Here is a 20,805-nt window from a genome sequence, read left to right on the forward strand (position 1 = left end):
AAATTATACCTTATCTAACCTCAAAAGATTCCCTCCCTCTGTATTCTTAATTCCCAAATAAGCTTTCTTATCTGACGTTTTTTACTTACTAACTTACACCATACAGTTTGTGAAATATATTTCCTCTTCTACTAAACTGTAAGCACCCTGAGAGCAAGAAGATGGTATGCACCAAACTTACTAATCAGCTGGTGTATTATTTTATGTTGAAAACAAATGAAACTAGCCAGGAGGAAATGAATCAGCAAAAAAATAATCATCAATTCCACAGAAATGACTTCTCCATACTTTAGAATTTACATATAAATATACATAGAAACAGGGTATCATTCTGTCACCCAGACTGCAGTAAGGTGGCATGGTCAAAGCTCACTGCAGCCTCAGTCCTGGGCCCAAGTGATCCTCCCATCTCAGCCTCTTGAGGAGCTGGGACTACGGGTGTGCCACCACACCATGCTAATTTTTTCATCTTTTGGTAGAGACAGGATCTTGCTATGTTGCCCAGGCTGGTCCCAAACTCCTGGCCTCAAGTGATCCACCTGCCTCAACCTCCCGAAGCACTGGAATTACAAGCGAGAGTCACCATGTCCAGCCTAATTTTTTTTTTTTGCCTCTACATATATTTATTGCCTATACATATACTTATGTAAAGAGTAGGGAAAAAACAGAGTAGAATTACAGATGTTTCTTTTCTACCTACCTATATTTTCTAAATTCTCTACAATTCACATTTATTATTATTTCACAAGTTTTTAACATAATTTCAAAGGAAAAAAGTATTTATTATGGACCAAAGATTTTAAGTGAGGGAGAAAAATAAAATAAAAGGGCTAATTTAAAATATGCTTTCAGATGGCAACCTATCAGCCTTGATAAAAATGACATATTATAAATTTAGCAGCAATGAATCCACTAAAACAGATTAAACAGCTTACCAGTAAGGCCTAAAATTGGGTATAAGTCCAATGACACCTACATGAACCTAACAGGACAGCTCCCAGCATCTAAAACTCATTAAAGTGAAAATAAATAAATAAGAAAAAATAAGAGAAAGAAAAAGGTATACTAACTCCTTGTATTTTTCAATTCAAGAGGTCAAGAGTGAAATCCGACCTCAATATGTCAAGAAAATAGGAATTGTCTACTTCTGTGGTTTGGTATAAATATTTATGGAACTTCATGCTTCATAACCCTCCATGTTCTTACTATTATGTTTTTAGTTCTTAAAAATACAGGTGCAGAAGAAAAACCTTGAAAAGCCTCTCCAATAAAAAAATCAATCTAACTAGCCGAGGGGTACAAAGCACCCAGCATGGCTTCCTGACTTCTGCTGGGTGACAAGTGTGGCATAAGAGAGATGCTACAAAGTAATGCTTCTGCTTCCTCCAGTACCTCCAGAGCCTTCCATTTGGTTTTCTATTAACTCTGATCCTTCTTAGATTTGAATTTGAGCTACAACAAAGTATCTCGCTGCACAAGAACAAAAACATGTTACAGTATTATGGTTCTATGAAAGGAAACAGAATGTCATCTGTGGGTCTCTTGGTAAATCCATTCTGTAAAGCATTCTTTCCTTATAAATCTGAGGTTCAGTATGAATCCATGACACAGGAATGGTGGCATTTTCACTAAACCCAAGAATGTTTTAAATGTTAAAGTTCTATCTGAAAACAAGAACTACTAAGGTTTTCCATAAAGGAAAAAAAAAAAAAAGCTCTCTCCATACTTTATCAAAATCAAAATGCAATGCTGGCCTCCTTAAATATGCCAAAATATGAAACCTTAGATTAAAATGTTGATTAAATCATGATGCTGCTACCAAGATTTTTCTTCCTTTGACATAAACAAAATCTTTTCTGTTGTTTTTAACTGACTGCTGCAACTAAGGACTGAACGTTTCCTTTTGGTACTTATTAAATGAAACACCAAGAACCAGGTGCACATGCATGCTGTCCCTGCTACTCAGGGAGGTGAAGACAGAAGGCTCACTTGAGGCCACAAGTTTGAAGCCAGCCTAGGCCACCTATGAGATCCTATCTCTTTAAACAAAAACAAAAACCCAAGATGCAAGACTACAAATCATAAAACTAAGCGTTTGAAAGGGAAAAAATTACAGTGAACTTTGGCCTCACTTTAGGTATTGAGTGGAGGAAGAGAGAGATGGATGCTGCTACAATCTCTGGTTCTTTCATTCCCACAGCCAAGTTCCCTTCCTTCAACACATCACCACCAGGGTTTTACAACTGCACCCTGTCCTCTAGCTCTGGAAATGCTCTTCAAAGTCCCTAAGTATCCCCAATAATACCTTTTATTAACATTACATCTTCTTCGCAAATATTTCAACATAGTTCACAAAGAAAATTCTGATTTAAGATTTTTCCCCAAGAAACTCCATGAACTACCTGCAAATATTCCTCTGATATTAGAAGCTAATTATGTCAGCATTTTATGTATAAATCAATCTGAGATCACAGAAGTTGCTGAAGGTCAGAGAGCTACTTAGCTCAGGAAGCATGGGTGAAACCCAAGTGTTCTGATTATCATCTCCAAAATTATTTTTTAATAAAGATGTCATACTTACACACATCTAATGCACTTAGAGGTTCAAGGTTTAATTTCAGCTAATGCTTCATGTTTCAACAGGCAACTCTATAACCAATTCAATAGAAATTTAACAATACACTGAACAGAGCCACTCAAAGCTTCATCATATTCAAAGCAAAAGCTCCTTTGGACTTTCCAGAGCAAACTCAATGTGGCAAATTAGTAAGACGGGGTCAGGGAGAGACCCCTGGAAACTATGAAGATTTTTGAAATGCAATTTGCTTACTTGTATTTCATTTCCACATTCTCTTTGTAATTCCCAAAATTCTCTTTAGAAAGCAGATTTCCAATTAAGAATATTTAACATCTCTTTTTATACCATCATTTAAAAAATCAAAAACCTCTACAACAGTTCATTTGTGTGTCAAGTCTGCCATCTTCTGTTGATAAATGGAATTACAGCTGTTGACAAAACCAATTTACGAATCCTACCTTACACTCCTTAGATTTTAATTTTTACCTACTTACATTGGGACCTATGTTCATCAAACCTTTCTCCCTTATAAGACTCTTTCCAATCACACAAATAAGTTCAATCGTTGTAGGTATTAGTCTTCCCTCGCCTGACAAGACTGCTGTCATGGGTAATCCAGACTACACAGGGAAGTCTTCTCAAAGAAAATAACTCTATCAACACTTAGTCCCTGTGTCTACAATTTGTTCACAGAATTTTATACAACCCAAAAGATAAGCCTCAAATGGATTTTTTGCTTTTGTACTTTTCCATAACAGAAATGAGCCATGATTTCACAGGAGGTGACAAACATCCCATGGATGGATTTATAGATTCCCACCAATATAAAAATCTGAACACGGAGGAGGCGGCAATGGTGACTGTATTTGCTTCCTACTGCTGCTCTAACAAATCACCACACATTTAGTGGCTTAAAACACAAGCTTATTATCTACAATTCTGAAGGTATGAATTCCAAAATGGGTCTTCCTGAGCTAAGATCGAGAGATGTCAGGCAGTATGCCTCCTGGAAGCTGCAAGGGAATGCTGACTTCCTGCTTTCTAGGGTTCCCCTGCACTCCTTGGTTTGTGGCCCCTTGCTCTATCTTTGGACCAGCAGTATACCATCTTCAGCTCTCTGACCCCCTCTCCTAAGGACCCTACTGATTAGACTGGGCCCACTTGGATAATCCAGAAAACTCTTTCCACCTCAACATTCTTTTTTTTTTTCTGAGACGGAGTCTCCCACTGTCACCCAGGCTGGAGTGCAGTGGTGCGATCTGCAAGCTCCGCCTCCCAGGTTCACGCCATTCTCCTGCCTCAGCCTCCTGAGTAGCTAGGACTACAGGCGCCCATCACCATGTCCGGCTCATTTTTTTTTTACATTATTTTTTAGTAAAGACGAGGTTTCACCGTGTTAGCCAGGACAGTCTCGATCTCCTGACCTCATGATCCGCCTGCCTTAGCCTCCCAAAGTGCTGGGATTACAGGCATGAGGCACTGTGCCCGGCCCCCATCTCAACATTCTTAACTTTATCTGCCAAATCTCTTTCCCATGTAAGGAAACACATTCAGAGATTTGAGAACTAGGACGTATTTATGGTGGGGGGGGGGTGGCATTATTTTGCCTACCACAGTAACCAACGGCAAATTTTGGAACCTGACCTTTTAAGAAACCAGTGATGTGAATCCTTACTGCACAAGTAGTATATTTATCGCTACTTCTGCCATTTTATCGCTACTTCTGCCATTTTTTAAATACTACATGAAAAAGAAAACAGAGGTGCTCCTGGAAGTATACAGAAAAACATTTATCTGATTACTTATTCTGCAGTGGCATTTTATTATTAGCTGGGAAAATAATAGCTGGGAAACTTGGAGCACATCACTAAACTTCTTTGAATTTCAATTTCTTCATCTTCTGAATAGATATCTTTCCCCAAACTAGGAAATTCTAAAAACGTGCCTCATTCAGCAACTTGTGTGAAATGGGGCTAGACCCAATGTTTATTCAACATTTTGTGTGTGAGATGCTAGGCTGGACACTTTGTAAGTGCTGTATAATTTCATACTTGTAAGAACTGTGACTGGGATGGCATTAATCCTATTTTTTCAAGATGAGGAAAGCAGCATTTCAGTGAAGGCAAGTAAATGGCCTACAGACAAATACGGGGACAAGTCACAAATCTGACCCTGATCTGTGTAACTTGAAGGCCCACAGTCCAGACCATGCTACCTCCCTACAGACATCCTCAAATACTCCCTAGTTATTTAATAGATAGATCCAACTTACTTATATGCTCTTCAAAAACAGGGATCAAATTTCTTATTCGGTGTCTATTAGCACCTATTAATAGTATTAGCTATAAAACTCAAATATTGAAAAGCACACAATCACAAACCAAAGCAAGTAAGTGACAGTGGCATTTAATTCAACCCTAATCTTAAGGCAGCATTTTAGGAAATAAAGTTTTGTCACTGACAGAGTTCAGGTTCGCTTGGAAGTGGCTAATCCTAATCTCCTTTGGTATTTTCGTCCTTTGAGAGTAGTATTCAGTCTTTCCATTTACAGTAGTGGTAATAAACGACCAAGTTACACTCCTGTGGCTCAGAATCGTTTCTTCAACTTCATCATCCTATATGAAAATCATATTGTGCCTATAAAGCTCAACTTAATTGTGTTCTATAAACTCATGCAGCTCTTAAATAAAAAGTTAACAGAGCTTCCCTTCCATTTGTCCACTAACTAAATAAAATAATCAATGAAATACACTCTCCCAGATCATGAATCAATACCATCTGAACTAACACTGCATACTATATTAGAAAAAGAAAATCCATACAACAGAAAACAATCTGAAATATGTTAGAAAAGGAACTCATCGAGAAACTGGGGGTAGGGGCGCAGATGGCGTACGATGTTCCTTTCTAAAGGCCTCCCTGATAAATCTCTTCAGCACATTCATGCCTGTACTATAGATGAATAACTACACGCAAGGTCATCACCACACACAGATAATGCCAAGCCAGGGGAAGCCCTGACCCTTCCCTGTCCTGACCCTCTCTCTCTTTCGTCTTCTTCCCCTCTCTGTGTGTTAGATCAGACTCAGATGGCTGGGCCCACTGGCAAGATGGGGCATGCTTACTCAACTTAGCTCGGTAGACTCCACTGGAGAATTCAAGCAGGTGCACAACACACATAGACACAACAAACTAAAAGGCATCCACGATGAAAAACGCACTGAAGGATGTCGCTGGAAGGGCTCCTGAAAGAATGATCATCTTTCCGCCAGCTCTACCTCTTTAACATCTCTTGAACTCACTCTCTCCCTCTGCATCCTTCTGCCCCGGCTGTGATTCTCTCCTGGGGATTCCTTTAATAGTCTGCTTATCTCCGCACAGCTGCCAGGGGACTCTTTTAAAATTACAAGTCTGATCAAAAGTTAAAAGCCCAACTCCTTACTATAGCAGGCAAGGCCCTATAGCTCTCAGCCCCTGCTTCGCCTCAGGGTGACCCTATCACACTGTGCTCCAACCATATGGAACTTAAAACTACCTAACAAGGGCTTTTCAGAACTCCAAAACCCCTCCTTGCACCCACCCACCTAACAAACCATCCTATTCTAACTGCAAGATAATAAAATTGTACTATAACTGAGACTCCTGCTAAAGGAGATTTTAGCTGCCCTGCCACAAAAACAAAACAAAAAGAGTAATTAAGTTAAATGATGGATATGTTGACTTACTTCACTGTGGCAACCATTTTACTATCTATATGTATCCCACATCGTGTTGTATACCTTAAATAGATACACAATTTTTTTAATGAATTAAATTAAATGCAGCTTAAAGGCTGGCTATTCTGTGAGGCTTTTTCTGAATTAACAGCCATTCATCTACCCCAGTCCAGAGAAAACCAACCACTCCTTCCCTTCAGCCTCCCACTCTACCTTGTACAGATGACCCTCAATTTATGACAGGGTTATGTCCCAATAAACCCATCATAAGTTGAAAACATTTCAAGTTGAAAATGCATGTGATACCCCTAACCTACAGAACATCATTGCTTTAGCCTTGCCTCCCTAAAACTTGCTCAGAATACTTACACCAGCACAGCTGACTGGGACGCACACTGCCCAGCATTGCCAGAGAGCATCTTATCACCTATCACTAGCCCAGATCAAAATGCAAAATCTGAAATACAGTTTCTATTGAATGCATCTCACATTTCCACCATTGTAAAGTCCATTGTAAAGACATTTAAGTAGAACCATCGTTAAGTCAGGGACCGTCTATAGTTCCTTTTCTTAAAAATGCCTGTAACACTTTAGTGCACTTACCGCAAGCCTCTAAAAGGTAGTATCTTATCCTGTCATTTCATCCTCAATACCTGGAACATATTAGGGACTTCAGATCTAAATCCACACCACTAGGTAAGGGCAATAAAAGTGGTGAAGGAATCTAAGATGAGCTGAACAAAAGCAACCTATTACAAAAAGGAATCAAAGACGTACAAGAGAGGAAATAATACAAAATAAAAGGAGTCTGGAAAACAAATTGTTTTTTATATTGTTGAGATAATTTTTTGTGTAATTCTTATGGTTTAGGGTTGCTAAGAAGGAATTTAAAAGTCTGCCTGCCTTATGTATTTAATGCCCTGAAGGAAGACTCCCAGACACATTGAAAAAGTCAACCGACAGGAAAACAGGGTGAAAGGTCCCCGTAATACATGGATGTGCTTAGACACATCAAACAAAAAAAGTGTTTGTTGAGTGCACTCAGGTATCTGACAGTTCTGTTTCAGCTTCTGTGTTTCCTGGGAATAGTCATACACTATTGATGAACCTTCATTCATCTTTATATACAAGCAATTACCATCATCAGCTACACTTCACTGTGGCCCAGGGCAGCCATGTTATCTTCTACTTCACCTATCCCCCATGACTCAATTATACAACTGTGCAGAGACGTGGCAAAATATTCCAACTGCAAGTGAGAGATAATCTGTATTGATTGATGAATATTTCAAAAGCATAACTAATTCAAAAGATAAAATACATTTCAAAAGTTGTCAGCCTTTCTTCTATTATCTTGCTCAGTGGTTCTTCTTAGAAAAGGCCAGTGAAGACCATGAAGAATACTACATACTCATTTTTAAAACATGATATTAAGCACATAAACAAAACAGCTTAAGCCCCAACTAGGGAAAAACTCAGTAACATGTGCACCATGCTCTGGAGCTGAAAAACACCACACAGCATCTATGCGTCCAATCCTTTAACCAGTGGGAAAGCTGAATAAGAACTCACGTTTGCCTCATATACTGATACAAAACGCGACCCTGGAATGGACTGCGGTACAAAGGGGGTCCAATGGCCTTGTCAGTTACTAAAGGAGCTAAACCGTAAAACAAGCTGCCTTTGCCTACGAGGCTCTACGACAGCATGGGCCTTGGAGAAAACCTCAGTGAGGTTCCAACTCATTCTAACTCCAGTTAAATCCAAATCTACATGTCTGAGTTCACTGTCACACTCAAAAATAACCAGTTTATTAAACTAGCCTTTTTAGGTCTAAACTATGTCATTTTGAGGAGAACAGAAAGAATAACACATTTGATCTACAAGTGGTACACCACACCCAGTGTTGTGCACATACTAAAATATTATGTAGGGAACTACTGAGCCAATTCAGTCAAAATATTTACTACTGAGGTGTAAGTTCAGATGTTTTATGTGCCTAGATCAGTGGCATTTAAATACTGGTGAGTTGCACAATCATCTAGAAATTGTGTTTAAAATACAGGAACCCTACTATCATCTCTAAATATCCCCACTTGTAACTAGCTACCTACACAATTGATGGTGAAGTATGGGCAGATGCTCGTTGGGCCTTCCTGGGGAAGTACTGTTAGAGGCTGTGAGAAAAACATTTACAAAACATGATATCATTTATTTCCTAGCTTTTTCAATCCCAAGTCAGAACAGGACTGTAAAGGACACTTGAAAAGGACACTCTACCAGCATCGAAGTGTATGAGGACATGTACATGTCACCTATGAACATACATTACATTCACAGTGTTGCTGCTTTGAAGGGTGAAGAAATTTCAATGTTTTTTTCATTTCTGACAATACGAATAAAGACAAAAGTAGGATAAGATACAACAAGTCAAATCTTGAAATCTTTTAAGAAAAGAAAATCGCTACCACTAGAATGTTATAGCATATGTAGCGTTAAAGTAAACCTGACCTAACCTTTGATCTAATTACAGATTCTGCTTCCCAAAGGGCTTTTTCTGTGTGTGATGAAAACTGAGCTGGAAAATTATTGAGGTAGGGATTTAGAGATTTGGCATAGCAATCTTCCTAATAAAAATGGCACAAGCGGGACCCCTCTTGCTATTGTTACATGTTAAATCTTATTTGATTGATTTTACTGTATTCTAAATTGCAAACATAAGGTAGAAGGTTGTAATTATAGTTTTATTGATTCATCATTAAGTTTTAATCAAGCTGTTGCTACAGGGAATGGTTATTATTTTGGCAGTGTTCTTTTGTTTCTAAGTTTCTTTAATAGTTGCTACAAGAAAGTAACTGTGGCTATATTCAATACAAACAAAATATGTTATTGTTTCTGACAAATCTGTCTAACATAATAATCTATCAAAGCAAATGTGTTACAGAATAATGACTGCACTAAAGTATTTCTTATAATCTCTATCTAGGTTACTATACCTTTCTGAGCATTGACAGCTATAAATGTTTTCTATTCCTATTTCTTTTTATTTTACAAATAAAAATTTATCTCCTCTAAATTCACCTGTTGGTTTCCCTTAATCTTAGCAACCATACTTGCATGAATCTGAAACCAAAAGTTTATCTTCTATGAGACTAAAACAGGTTACTAAAAAAAGAAAGGCGTAATATGTATATAAGCATTTATTGAGAAAATTCATACTGAATGGCTTCAGGAAGTTTAAGTTCAAAGATTATTAGAGCATCAGAACCAACAGTTCCACAAACTTCATAAATTTGGCAAACTTTTCAGCATACTAAACCATAACTGAATTTAAAGTCCATTTAGGTCAATATTGGCAGGGTGCAGTGTCTCGTGTCTGGATTATAGCACTTTGCAAGGCCACAGTGGAAGAACTGCTTGAAGCCAGGAGTTCAAGACTAGCCTGGGCAACATAGTAAGACCCCATCTTTACAAAATTGTTTTAAAAAATTAGCCAGGCATAGTGGCATTTGCCTACAGTCCCAGCTACTCAGGAGGCTAAAGTGAGAGGATCACGTGAGCCCAGAAGTTATAGGCTACAGAAGCTATGACCACGTCACTGCACTCCAGCCTGGGTGACAGAGTGAGACCCCATCATTCATTCATTTGTAAATATGTGTGTGTGTGCGTGTGTGTGCATATATATATACATTTATATTTAAATAGTCAACATCAAGAAGTATTTCATGTGGAAAGTCCTCAATCTATGTACCCACTGCTGACCAACTGTCCTCTTAAGATTCTCTAGGGGCCCAGTGCAGTGGCAGACACCGTAATCCCAGCACTTTGGGAGGCCGAGGTGGGAGGATCATGAGGTCAGGAATTGGAGACCATCCTGGCTAACATGATGAAATCCCATCTCTACTAAAAACACTAAAAACTAGCCGGGCATGGTGGCAGACACCTGTAGTTCCAGCTACTCAGGAGCCTGAGGCAGGAGAATGGCGTGAACCCGGGAGGCGGAGGTTGCAGTGAGCCGAGATCATGCCACTGCACTCCAGCCTGGGCGACAGAGCAAGACTCCATCTCAAACAAAATAAAAAAAAAAAAAATTCTGTAGGAATTGCCAGGCCTGGTGGCGCACATCTGTAGTCTCAGCTACTGAGGATCCCTTGAGGCCAAGAGTCTGAAGCCAACATGGGCAAATTACCAAGAGCCCAGCTCCATAGAAACTATAAACAGGTGTTTGATATTTGGCCTTACCAGCTCAGGGACCAGAGAACCCCCAAGAGACACAATGCAGGTAAGAATGTCCTTATCTGTTCTATCTCCAGTTGCACGGATACTTGTTTCCTAATTCTAAAGTCTACCTACCCCACCTCCCATGCCTAACAGTCCACATATCAAATGTTATAATATTTGGAAATCTTAGGAACTTGGAGCCTTTTCCAAGGCTCCAATTTTTTAAAACACTAGTTACAGATACTAGGAGCATTAGAATATACAGGACTTTCTACAAATGAAAAGGTGTATGATTAACATGAGAAATCTAACAGCTACTATTTGCCCTACCTCTTAAATCACTTTCTATTTTTTTGGACAGAAAGTTTATAAACTGAAGAAAGCCTGCCCTTCAACATGGTAAACTAGTTTTCAGGCAAGATGGCCCCAGGTGAAATGAAGTGGCCAGGTTCTTTTTTTGTTGCTTGCTCTCAACAACGTGTCAACAAATGTAAGCATATATACTCCAAACTAACTGCATGTAATAAGACTGTGTGTCAGAACATAATCACCAAAATTAATTTTAAAAAGAAATGAAGTACTAACAGATGCTACAACACAGATGAACCTGGAAAACACTACACTAGCTGAAAAAAGTCAGTAACAAAAGACCACATACTGTAGGATTCCATTATATCAAATGTCCAAAATAGGCAAATTCATAAAGATAGAAAGTAGACCAGTGGCTGCCTAGGAGTGGGGAGGGTTGGGGTGAAATGGGCATTGTGACTGCAATGGGTAAGGGCTTCCTTTGGGGAGAGATGTTTTAAAATGGACGCTGGCAATGGTTGTACAACTCTGTGAATATGGTGTAAACCACTGAATTGTACACTTTAAATGGGTGAACTGTATCTCAATAAAGCTGGTTTCTTTAAAAAAAAATCTTCTTTATGTTAATTTTTACTTTTCTGTTACCTCTCTTTCCATATCCCCAATTCACTATATTCTTAAGCAAGGAATATTAGGTTACTAAGCAGTTTGTAGATTCTTGTTCAAACTTCCCGAAGAAAAAAAGTGCATCAAAAACAAATTCACAATATAACACAATTTTTTAATGTAAATGTTATAAAGGTTAATTCATTTCCCAAGTTTACTATGTAAACATATGCCATTATTTTTCTAATTACAAAGAAAAGTGTGATTTCATAAAAGGCTTACAAACGTAAGACCTTTATCTTCATTGCGTTGTCCATTTCTGTTATGCCCATCACAAGGCTGGGGGTTTAATAAGACTGCATGAATACCAGGCTGTGTGATTTGAAACCACCACTAATAAGCAACAGACAAGGCTTTCCCTCAGTATTGTGCAGAAGGGGTAGGGAGAAAGATAAGTTAATGAAGGGAATGAAGAAACTTTTATTTGTATTATACATTTCTCCTCTGCATTAGTTTTGAGGTTTTGGGTTTTTTTTAATCATAACTGTGTTTATGATTTCGGTTTAAAACATCACTTTCGGCTAGGCACAGTGTGTCATGCCTATGATCCCAGTACTTTGGGAGGCTGAGTCAGGAGGACTCCATGAGGCCAGGAGTTCGAGACCAGTCTGGAAAACATAATGAGACCCCCATCTCTTCAAAAATAAAAACAAAAATAAATATCACTTACACTTACCACTTACAGTATTGTGTTCTACTTTGACTGAAATTATTTACAAAAGAGTTTGTTTTGTGTTTTTGTTTGTTTTTTGTTTTTTTGAGACAGAGTCTCGCTCTGTCACGCAGGCTGGAGTGCAGTGGCTTGATCTCGGCTCACTGCAAGCTCTGCCTCCCGGGTTCACACCATTCTCCTGCCTCAGCCTCCCAAGTAGCTGGGACTACAGGCACCCGCCACCACACCTGGCTAATTTTTTTTTGTATTTTTAGTAGAGACGGGGTTTCACCGTGTTAGCCAGGATGGTCTCGATCTCCTGACCTCATGCTCCGCCCACCTCGGCCTCCCAAAGTGCTGGGATTACAGGCGTGAGCCACCACGCCCAGCCAAGAGTTTGTTTTTTAAACACATGGTAGGAACAGACTGCCTATTTTTTGTCACTGTTTCCAATTTTACTTCATTATAATGACACAACTAATGATCCGTAATGACACTGTCTCTGCAGTATTCACTAAAACTGGCCCTGTGGGCTATTGTTATTTTCATTAAGTTCCAATTATGCTTGAAAAAGTCTATCTTCTTTACTTGTTGGGTGCAAAGTTTTCCATATATCAATAGACCAATCTTGTCATTGTGTTATTCAAATCTTCTATGGCCTTAGTAAGTTTATGCCTGCTTTGAGAGAGAGATGTGACTATCTCCAACTAAGACTATAGTTTTGTTCATTTCTCTGTAAAATTCTGTCAGTTTTTGCTTTATATGTTTTGAGACTATGTTATTCAGTGCACATTCAGGCTTGTTACATCTCCTGAAAGAACTGTTCCGGTATCATTATGCACTGGTCTCTTCATTTTTTGCCTTACGTATTTTTTCCTAATATTAATATTATTCCACAAACTCTTTTTCAATTAGTATTTCTCTATCAGTTAAGGTTTCATCACAGAAGCAAAACCACTATGAGTGATAAGGATTATAGAGATGTGACCAGCAATTATGGGAGCTAATCAAGCAGTTTGCATAGGGCTGTTGCTTCTGCATCCAGTGTTGGGATAGAAATCAAAGGACGGGCAACAGGGAAGGAAAGATGGATGTGAAGTGGGGGAAGAACAAGGACAGACTGGAAGTCACATTTATTCCTCACCAACCTGTGACAGAGAACTTGCAGTATAAGCTGGCACCCTTCATCACAGAGCCCACAAATCTGACCTAGAATTTGGAGAAGCTGAGGGAGAAGATCCAGTGGGAGCTGGAGAAGCTGGAAGCCAAATGCCAACATGGTGATACAGCCAAGTCAGTGACAGGGTGTGTGAGCTGCAACAGTGCCTGACCATATACCAACCTTCTGAGCATAAATATAGCTCTTCACTTCTACCTTACAAAGAACATGCAAATTTCTCTTGTGGCTGACCCAAACTGAAACTATTTTGGAAAGGAAATTCTCGGAAAAGTAGTTCCAGCTCAGCTATGCTGACACAACACAAAGCTGTCACAATTCGAATGGATATTTTCTTCCACTCTTTGTCTTTTTTCCATATGTTTTAGATCTGTCTCTTGTAAATTACACATAGCTAGAATTCTTCTTCTGTCCTATATAAGCCTCTATCTTTTAGTTGTCAGGCTCTATCTTCTAACTGTCATATTTAATCCATTTACGTTTATTGCCATTTATGACTTCCATAATTTAAAAATAATTTTTAAAAAATGAAATAAATATGTACTGAAAATACATGCATGATGTGCATTTCTAAAGTATTTTATACACAAAACTTGTTACTTACCACTTCTCCAGCAGAGGCAGCCAACATATGTTTCATAGGTGTCAAATATGAAGATGAATCAGTATGCAAAAACCACTTCACATATTCATAGGTGACAAAAAATGCAGCAGCTGAAATTTAAAACAAGCCAGTCTTTCACAAAGTTTAAACATATATTCAAACAGTTAAGAAACATGTTTCTCAAAAGGTATGACAATAATTATTAAATTATGAGATAACAGAAAAGGTGATAAGCACATATCTTTTTTTCCTACCCTCACTCTTTCAGAATTTACTGAGGCCATGTTACTTGCCTCATCTTAGACTTACAGAAATGCAGACAATATAACGCCTACCCTGAGGGAGCATAAGCGCTAATCTAGCACTTACCGTGTTGTACTGACAAATTACTTAAACATTTTTAAAGTCAACTTTAGAAAAGGATATGAATTTCTGTGATCCAAAATATCATTATAGATGGCCATAAAACAATCAACTACATTGATGAATAAACAGGTTAAAATTGCAAACATACTTTAACTTAAAGAAAATGTCTATTCTATAATGTTTTATTGCTGGTTACTCAAAATAATCATGGCTATTTTTTACTGCATGAATTCACTTTTACATCAAGAAAACATCAACCATTTAATTAAAATCTCTAAAAAGCTACCCCCATCACCATGAACTAATCATAGCTGCACATGAGGGCTTTAAAACTTTCTATGTACTGTTAATCAAAAAATGTTTATCAGTTGGATAAAAGATAAGGCACAAGAGATAAAGGAATGACAAATTCATCTTCTGAAGGGCATTTGAACATGTCACAAACTCTGAAACACTAAGGAAAACAGCTTGATGGTGAAAATCAGTTCTCCAAAGTCAACAAAAGCTTGTAAAGGATCTTCACATGCTAACAAATATACACCAGGCTAAATGAAGAGGCACTCTGTCCATGAATGAATAATGACCAGTTCAGGTAGTTTTACCTGGTTAACACAAGTCTATTCCCATTTGTGTTTCTTCATATGATTTTTCCCACTTCAGCCCACTTACTAAATGTACAGCTATAATACCTCTAATTGCATTCAGCTGTTAAGTTCTGCCACTCTACATCCTACCCTCCTAACCCCCAAGAAAAGAGACAGTGGTAAAACTTCCTCCATTTCATGGTTAACCACCTCAACTTTACCTGACTTTATGGCTTCTTTTGTAACATACAAGGTTCTTTAAGAATATAAGTTCCAAACCTCCCTCCACCCTCCAAGTGGCATCCAAGAAGGCCTCTACTAACTGCAAATGTCAATACAGTCAGGTTCCAAGTTGGGGGCTGGACAAGTTAAAGCGAAGAATAAGGGCTGGGCAATCTGATGCCTATAGTTTCTCCTGGTTCTTAAAAAAAAAAAAAAAAAAAAAAAAGCTATGCTTTCTCTACATTCCCTTTGAAATAGGGAGTAAGGCTCCTAAACATGGTCTTCTCTTCACCTCTTTCCATCTTTGGTCCCCTCTAGCCCCACCCCAACCCCTCACTCCTGCAGCATAGGTTTACAAAAACATCCACATCCACTGATGATCAACTACAGTGAAGTTCTGTACTTAGATTAAAACCGTAACCAATAGCAAAAGAAAAAAGACACCACACATAGAAGTCCAATTCATTCAAACTTGGCAGTAAAACAAGGCTATTTTTGAACCCTGGTACTCTGACTTTTCCCTAGCATCTCCCATTCACTAAAGTTTGGTGGATGGCAAAAATAATAATAATAATAATTCAAAACCACATTATATATGTAAACTCCTGAGGGAAGAATGTAAAACCTGTGATCTTAATGACATCACTATGTAACCTATGCACTACAGCTAACTGTACATCTCCCCACAATAATCTTTATATGCAATATGTAAGAGAAAAAGATCTTTAGAAGAATGAGTGTAGAGATACCATAAAAAATGGTGACCAAAAGACAGGGACTCAGTGACATGTTTCTTTGCAATTCCCTAGTTCAGATGTTCTCAAACTTGTATGAATTTAAGAATCATCTTGGGATTTTTTTTATAACATCCAATGCCCAGGCCACACCTCAGACCAATTAAGTCACAATGTGTAGGGTTGGGTGACAAGCACCAGTACAAGTGATCCTTGAACACTTTACTTGAACACTTTATTTAAAGTGAACCTGTGCACTTTAAATGCACAGGTCCACTTATACATGGCTTTTTTCAATAAATATATTGGAAAAATTTTTGGAGATTCGTGATAATTTGAACAAACTTATAGATGAACCACATAGCCTAGAAATACCAAAAAATTAAGAAAAGGTGGCCAGGTACAGTGGCTCACGTCTGTAGTCCCAGCACTTTGGGAGGACGAGGCAGGTGGATCACGAGGTCAGGAGATCAAGACCATCCTTGGCTAACATGGTGAAACCCCGTCTCTACTAAAAATACAAAAAAAATTAGCCAGGCGTGGTGCCAGGTGCCTGTAGTCCCAGCTACTCGGGAGGCTGAGGCAGGAGAACGGCGTGAACCTAGGAGGCGGAGCTTACAATAAGCCGAGATTACGCCACTGCACTCCAGCCTGGGTGAAAGAGCGAGACTCTGTCTCAAAAAAAAAAAAGAAAAGGCTAGCCATGTCACGAACACATAAAATATATTTAGATACTAGCCTATTTTATCATTTACTAACATAAAATATAAAAAGTTAAAATTCATCAAAACTTACAAACACAAACCACATAGCACATCATTCATAGTTGAGAGAAATGTAAACAAATGTAAAGATGGGCCAGGCACAGTGGCCCACATCAGTAATCCCAGCACTTTGGGAGGCTGAGGCTTAAGCTCAGGAGTTCAAGACCAGCCTGGACAACATGGAGAAAGCCTATCTCTCCAAAAATTAAATAATTAGCCAGGTGTGGTCGCCCACACCTGTAATCTCAGCTACTTGGGAGACTGAGGTGGGAGGATCACCTGAGCCTGGGAGGTTGAGGTTGCAGTGGGCCAAGATCACGCCACTGCACTCCAGTCTGGGCAATGGAGTGAGACCTGGTCTCAGGGGCTAAAAAAAGGTATAGTGTTAAATCATAACTGCACAAAATTAACTGTAGCACATACTATACTACTGTAGTAATCTCTTTGCCACCTCCTCTTGCTATTATAGTGAGTTCAGGTGTTGCCGAGTATCTACTTAAAACACCATGTGACACTAATTATCTCCACACGAGCAGTTCATCACCCCAATAAATTGCCTATCACAGTACAAAAGGACCTCTCCCAGTTCTTATGTATTTTTTGTTGTGGTTAGTGCCATACCACAAACTCTGAATAACACCATAAGACCCACACGAAGTGCCGCTAGTGATGCTGGAAGTGATGACATTACAAGAAAGCTCCTAAGAAGCAGAAAGGAGTCATGACATTACAAGAAAAAGTCAAATTGCTTGTTAGGTACCACAGACTGAAACCTGAAGCTGTGGCTGCCAGCCATTTCAAGATGAATGAATCCAGCTTAAACCGCTGTTTAAAAAAAAAAAAAAAAAAAAAGAAACGAAACTCATTAACCCATCGCTGCAGCTATGCCAGCAGGCATGAAAACTTTGTGCTTCCTGTAAAGTACCTTTTTTCTTGTTTTGAAAATGCAGCTTTTATGTGGGTAAAGGATTGCTATAATAAAGGCATACTTATTATCTCTAAAATGATTTGAGAAACAGCAAAGTCATTTCATGACAAGATCAAACAAAAGGAAGTTGAAAGATCTAAAGCTGAAGAAGTTAATGCCAGCCAAGGATGGTTTGATGATTTTGGAAAAAGATTTGGCTTTAAAATGTCAAGATAACAGGAGAGGCAGCTTCTGCCATGCATGAGTCAGTAAACAAGTTCCCAGCTGCCATTAAGTAAATTATTGAGGAGAAAGGACATGTGCCTGAATAGATTTCTAATGCAGATGAAAGTGCCCTATTCTGGGAAAAGAAAAATTTCACCAAGGACATTTATTAGTAAGAAGAGAAGTAGGCAAATTCTTCACAGTATTCATGACAGAGCCAATCAAGAAAACCATATAAGAGATTGTGGATGTGGCAAAAAAAAAAAAAAGGTTGGGGGTGAAAGGTTTTAAAATATAGATCTTAAATTCAAGAGCTAACAGATACCACACCAGAGGAATTAACAGAAGACAACTTGGTGGAGATAAGTGCTTCCAAACCAGTGTCAAATGACGAGGGAGAAGATGTAGAAGGAATGCCAGAAAAGAAAATAACATTAGACAATCTAGCAGAAAGGGTCTGACTATTAAAGACTGCTTTTGACTTCTTTTATGACAAGGACCCTTCTATACAATATGGGCACTGAAACTAAAGCAAATGGTGAAAGGATTGGTACCATATAGAATCATTTTTAGAGAAATGAAACAGCAAAAAGGTGAGACAGAAACTATGATATAGTTCCATAAAGTTACACTATGTGAGCCTGCTTCTCGTCTCCCCTTCCACCTCCTCTACTTCTTCTGCCTCTGCCACCCCTGAGACACCAAAACCAATTCCTCTTCTTCCTCCTCCTCCTCAGCCTACTCAACATGAAGACCTTTATGATGATCCACTTCCACTTAACTGAATATATGTTTTCTCTTCCTTATGATTTTCTTAGTATTTTTTCTCTAGCTTACCCGATTGTAAGAATACAGTATATAAAACATTTGCCAGGCACAGTGGCTCACACCTGTAATCCCAGCACTTTGGGAGGCCAAGGCAGGCGGATCACATGACATCAGGATAACATGGTGAAACCCTGTCTCTACTAAAAATTAAAAAATTAGCCGGGTGTGGTGGCGTGTGCCTGTAATCCCAGCTACTCAGGAGGCTGAAGCAGGAGAATTGCTTAAACCCAAGAGGTGGAGGCTGCAGTGACCTGAGATGGCGCCACTGCACTCCAGCCTGGGGGGTGACAGAGCAGGACTCTGTCTCAAAAAATAATAAAAAAAACACATAAATATGTGTTAATACATATCTTAACACACATACAAAGTATGTGTTAATCAACTGTTTATGCTATCATTAAGACAGCGGCAGGCTATCAGTAGTTAAGTTTTGGGGGAGTCAAAAGTTATATTCTGATTTTTGACTGCACAGGGGGTCGACACCCCTAACCGCCACATTGTTCAAGGGTCAACTGTATTTGTTTAAGCTCTTCAGTAATCAGGTGATTCCAAAATGGACAAATTGGGGAACCCATGCCCCTCTCACATACTTAAAACTATGCTTGGCATGGAGTGGATGCTCAGTTAACAACTTGTTACAATTACTCAGAGTATTAAAGTACACAAAAATGGAAGGATGCCCAAAACAGTTTGCCATTCTAATGATGGCTGGGGGATGGGGAAGGGCAGGAGAAAAAAGAAACAGAAATACTGTTTTTCTCTTTGCACTACAAATCTTTATATGAATGCTATGCTCACAGACTGAACATTTAAATGTCACGTTAACATAAGAGAAAAAAATTCTCATGAATCATCCTGCGAAAAACGAAAGCAATCCCCAGAATTTAAGAATCTTCTAGAGCTGTGGTTTTGTGGGTGTGTCTTATGTGTGGTGATTTTTTGTTTTGTTGCTTTAGTTTACTTTCGGATGCCTCTAGTGGCACCCGAAAGTACACAATTAAAATAAGTATCTGCAAACAGTATACCAAGAAGCAGATTAAACAAAACAGATTACATTGACTAAAGGAGTAAGAGCGTCATAAGTCACATAACATGACTTCAGAACCAAAACAAAAGACACTGGAAGGACAGTATCCAGGAGAACATTAATGAGAAACACTTGCATCATCTAAGAGCAATTTAATTAGGATAGAAATGTTTAATGCCTCTTAGGTTCACCTGCTCTCTAAGACGCTCCAAAGCAGCTATTATCAAACTTGGCTTCACAGCCCAGTCACCTTGGAAGTTATTAAAACTCCTGACACCCAGGCAAAGCCTAGACCAATTAAACTTCTAGGATGACACAGGACATCAGTATTTTTTAAGGCTTCCCAATAGATTCTAATGTGCAGGCAAAGTTGAGAATGATTGTTCTGAAGAATCACAACATTAAAATAACACTTTAAGGATTCTAGCTGGAAATTTTAACAACAAAAACAATTTTTAAAAGATTGCTTTTTTTCTCTACTACAAATATATTGAAATGGAATCCATAACAGTATCTGATTCAAAAATAATGGGTTAGGCCCATCACAGTGGCTCATGCCCACTATAATCCCAGCACTTTGGGAGCCTAAGATGGGCAGACTGCTTGAGCCTAGGAGTTCAAGACCAGCCTAGACAACACGGCAAAACCCATTCTCTACAAAAAATACAAAAATTAGCTGGGCGTGGTGGTGCACGCCTGTAATCCCAGCTACTTAGGGGGCTGAGGCAAGAGGACTGCTTGAGCCCAGGAGGTCAAGGTTGCAGTGAGCTATCATCTCACCACTGCACTCCCACCTGGGCGACAAAGTGAGACCCTGACTAAAATAAATAAAAAATAATAATGACACCAGGTTAAAGAAGGAAATTTAGAAGATAAGCTTCAACACACAAGGAATTCTATGGAGGTAAGACCACACACCATTCTGAAAATCCCATCTTATCTTGGCTTTACAGAAGTGAGAATATAATTTTTTACCATTAGGAAAGGATCCAATAGCAGCAGAAGGAACACCAGCATATATTCCACGAAAACCACCAGCCTTATTAAATCCTTGGGGACTCTGCAGCCTGGTTTTAATGGTATCCAGAGGAAATAATATCAAGTCAACAGAAACACCTGCTACCCCACCAGCCTTTGAAAAAAAAAGAGGGAAGAAAAAGAAAAAAAGAGGTTACAACAAAATAAGCTCTCTGCCACTTGGGGGCAAAGATAGGAAGACAGTCTT

At 38.8% G+C, this 20,805-nt stretch overlaps 1 protein-coding gene across 5 annotated transcripts in view; it reads right to left on the bottom strand.

Annotated features, from left to right (window-relative positions):
* Positions 1–20,805, bottom strand: part of SLC25A26 (solute carrier family 25 member 26) — a 160,045-nt gene that overhangs the window by 123,568 nt on the left and 15,672 nt on the right. For 4 of the 5 annotated variants that reach the window (XM_054483395.2, XM_054483397.2, XM_054483398.2 and 1 more), the window contains 2 exons: positions 20,556–20,712; positions 13,924–14,033 (listed from right to left, as the gene is read on the bottom strand). In XM_054483395.2, the coding sequence (XP_054339370.1) occupies positions 13,924–14,033; positions 20,556–20,712 (267 nt within the window). The remainder of the gene's footprint in view (positions 1–13,923; positions 14,034–20,555; positions 20,713–20,805) is intronic. The other variant, XM_054483400.2, reaches the window with a different exon arrangement.

This window comes from Pongo pygmaeus, chromosome 2 (genome assembly GCF_028885625.2).
Source record: "Pongo pygmaeus isolate AG05252 chromosome 2, NHGRI_mPonPyg2-v2.0_pri, whole genome shotgun sequence".
Lineage (NCBI taxonomy): Eukaryota > Metazoa > Chordata > Mammalia > Primates > Hominidae > Pongo > Pongo pygmaeus.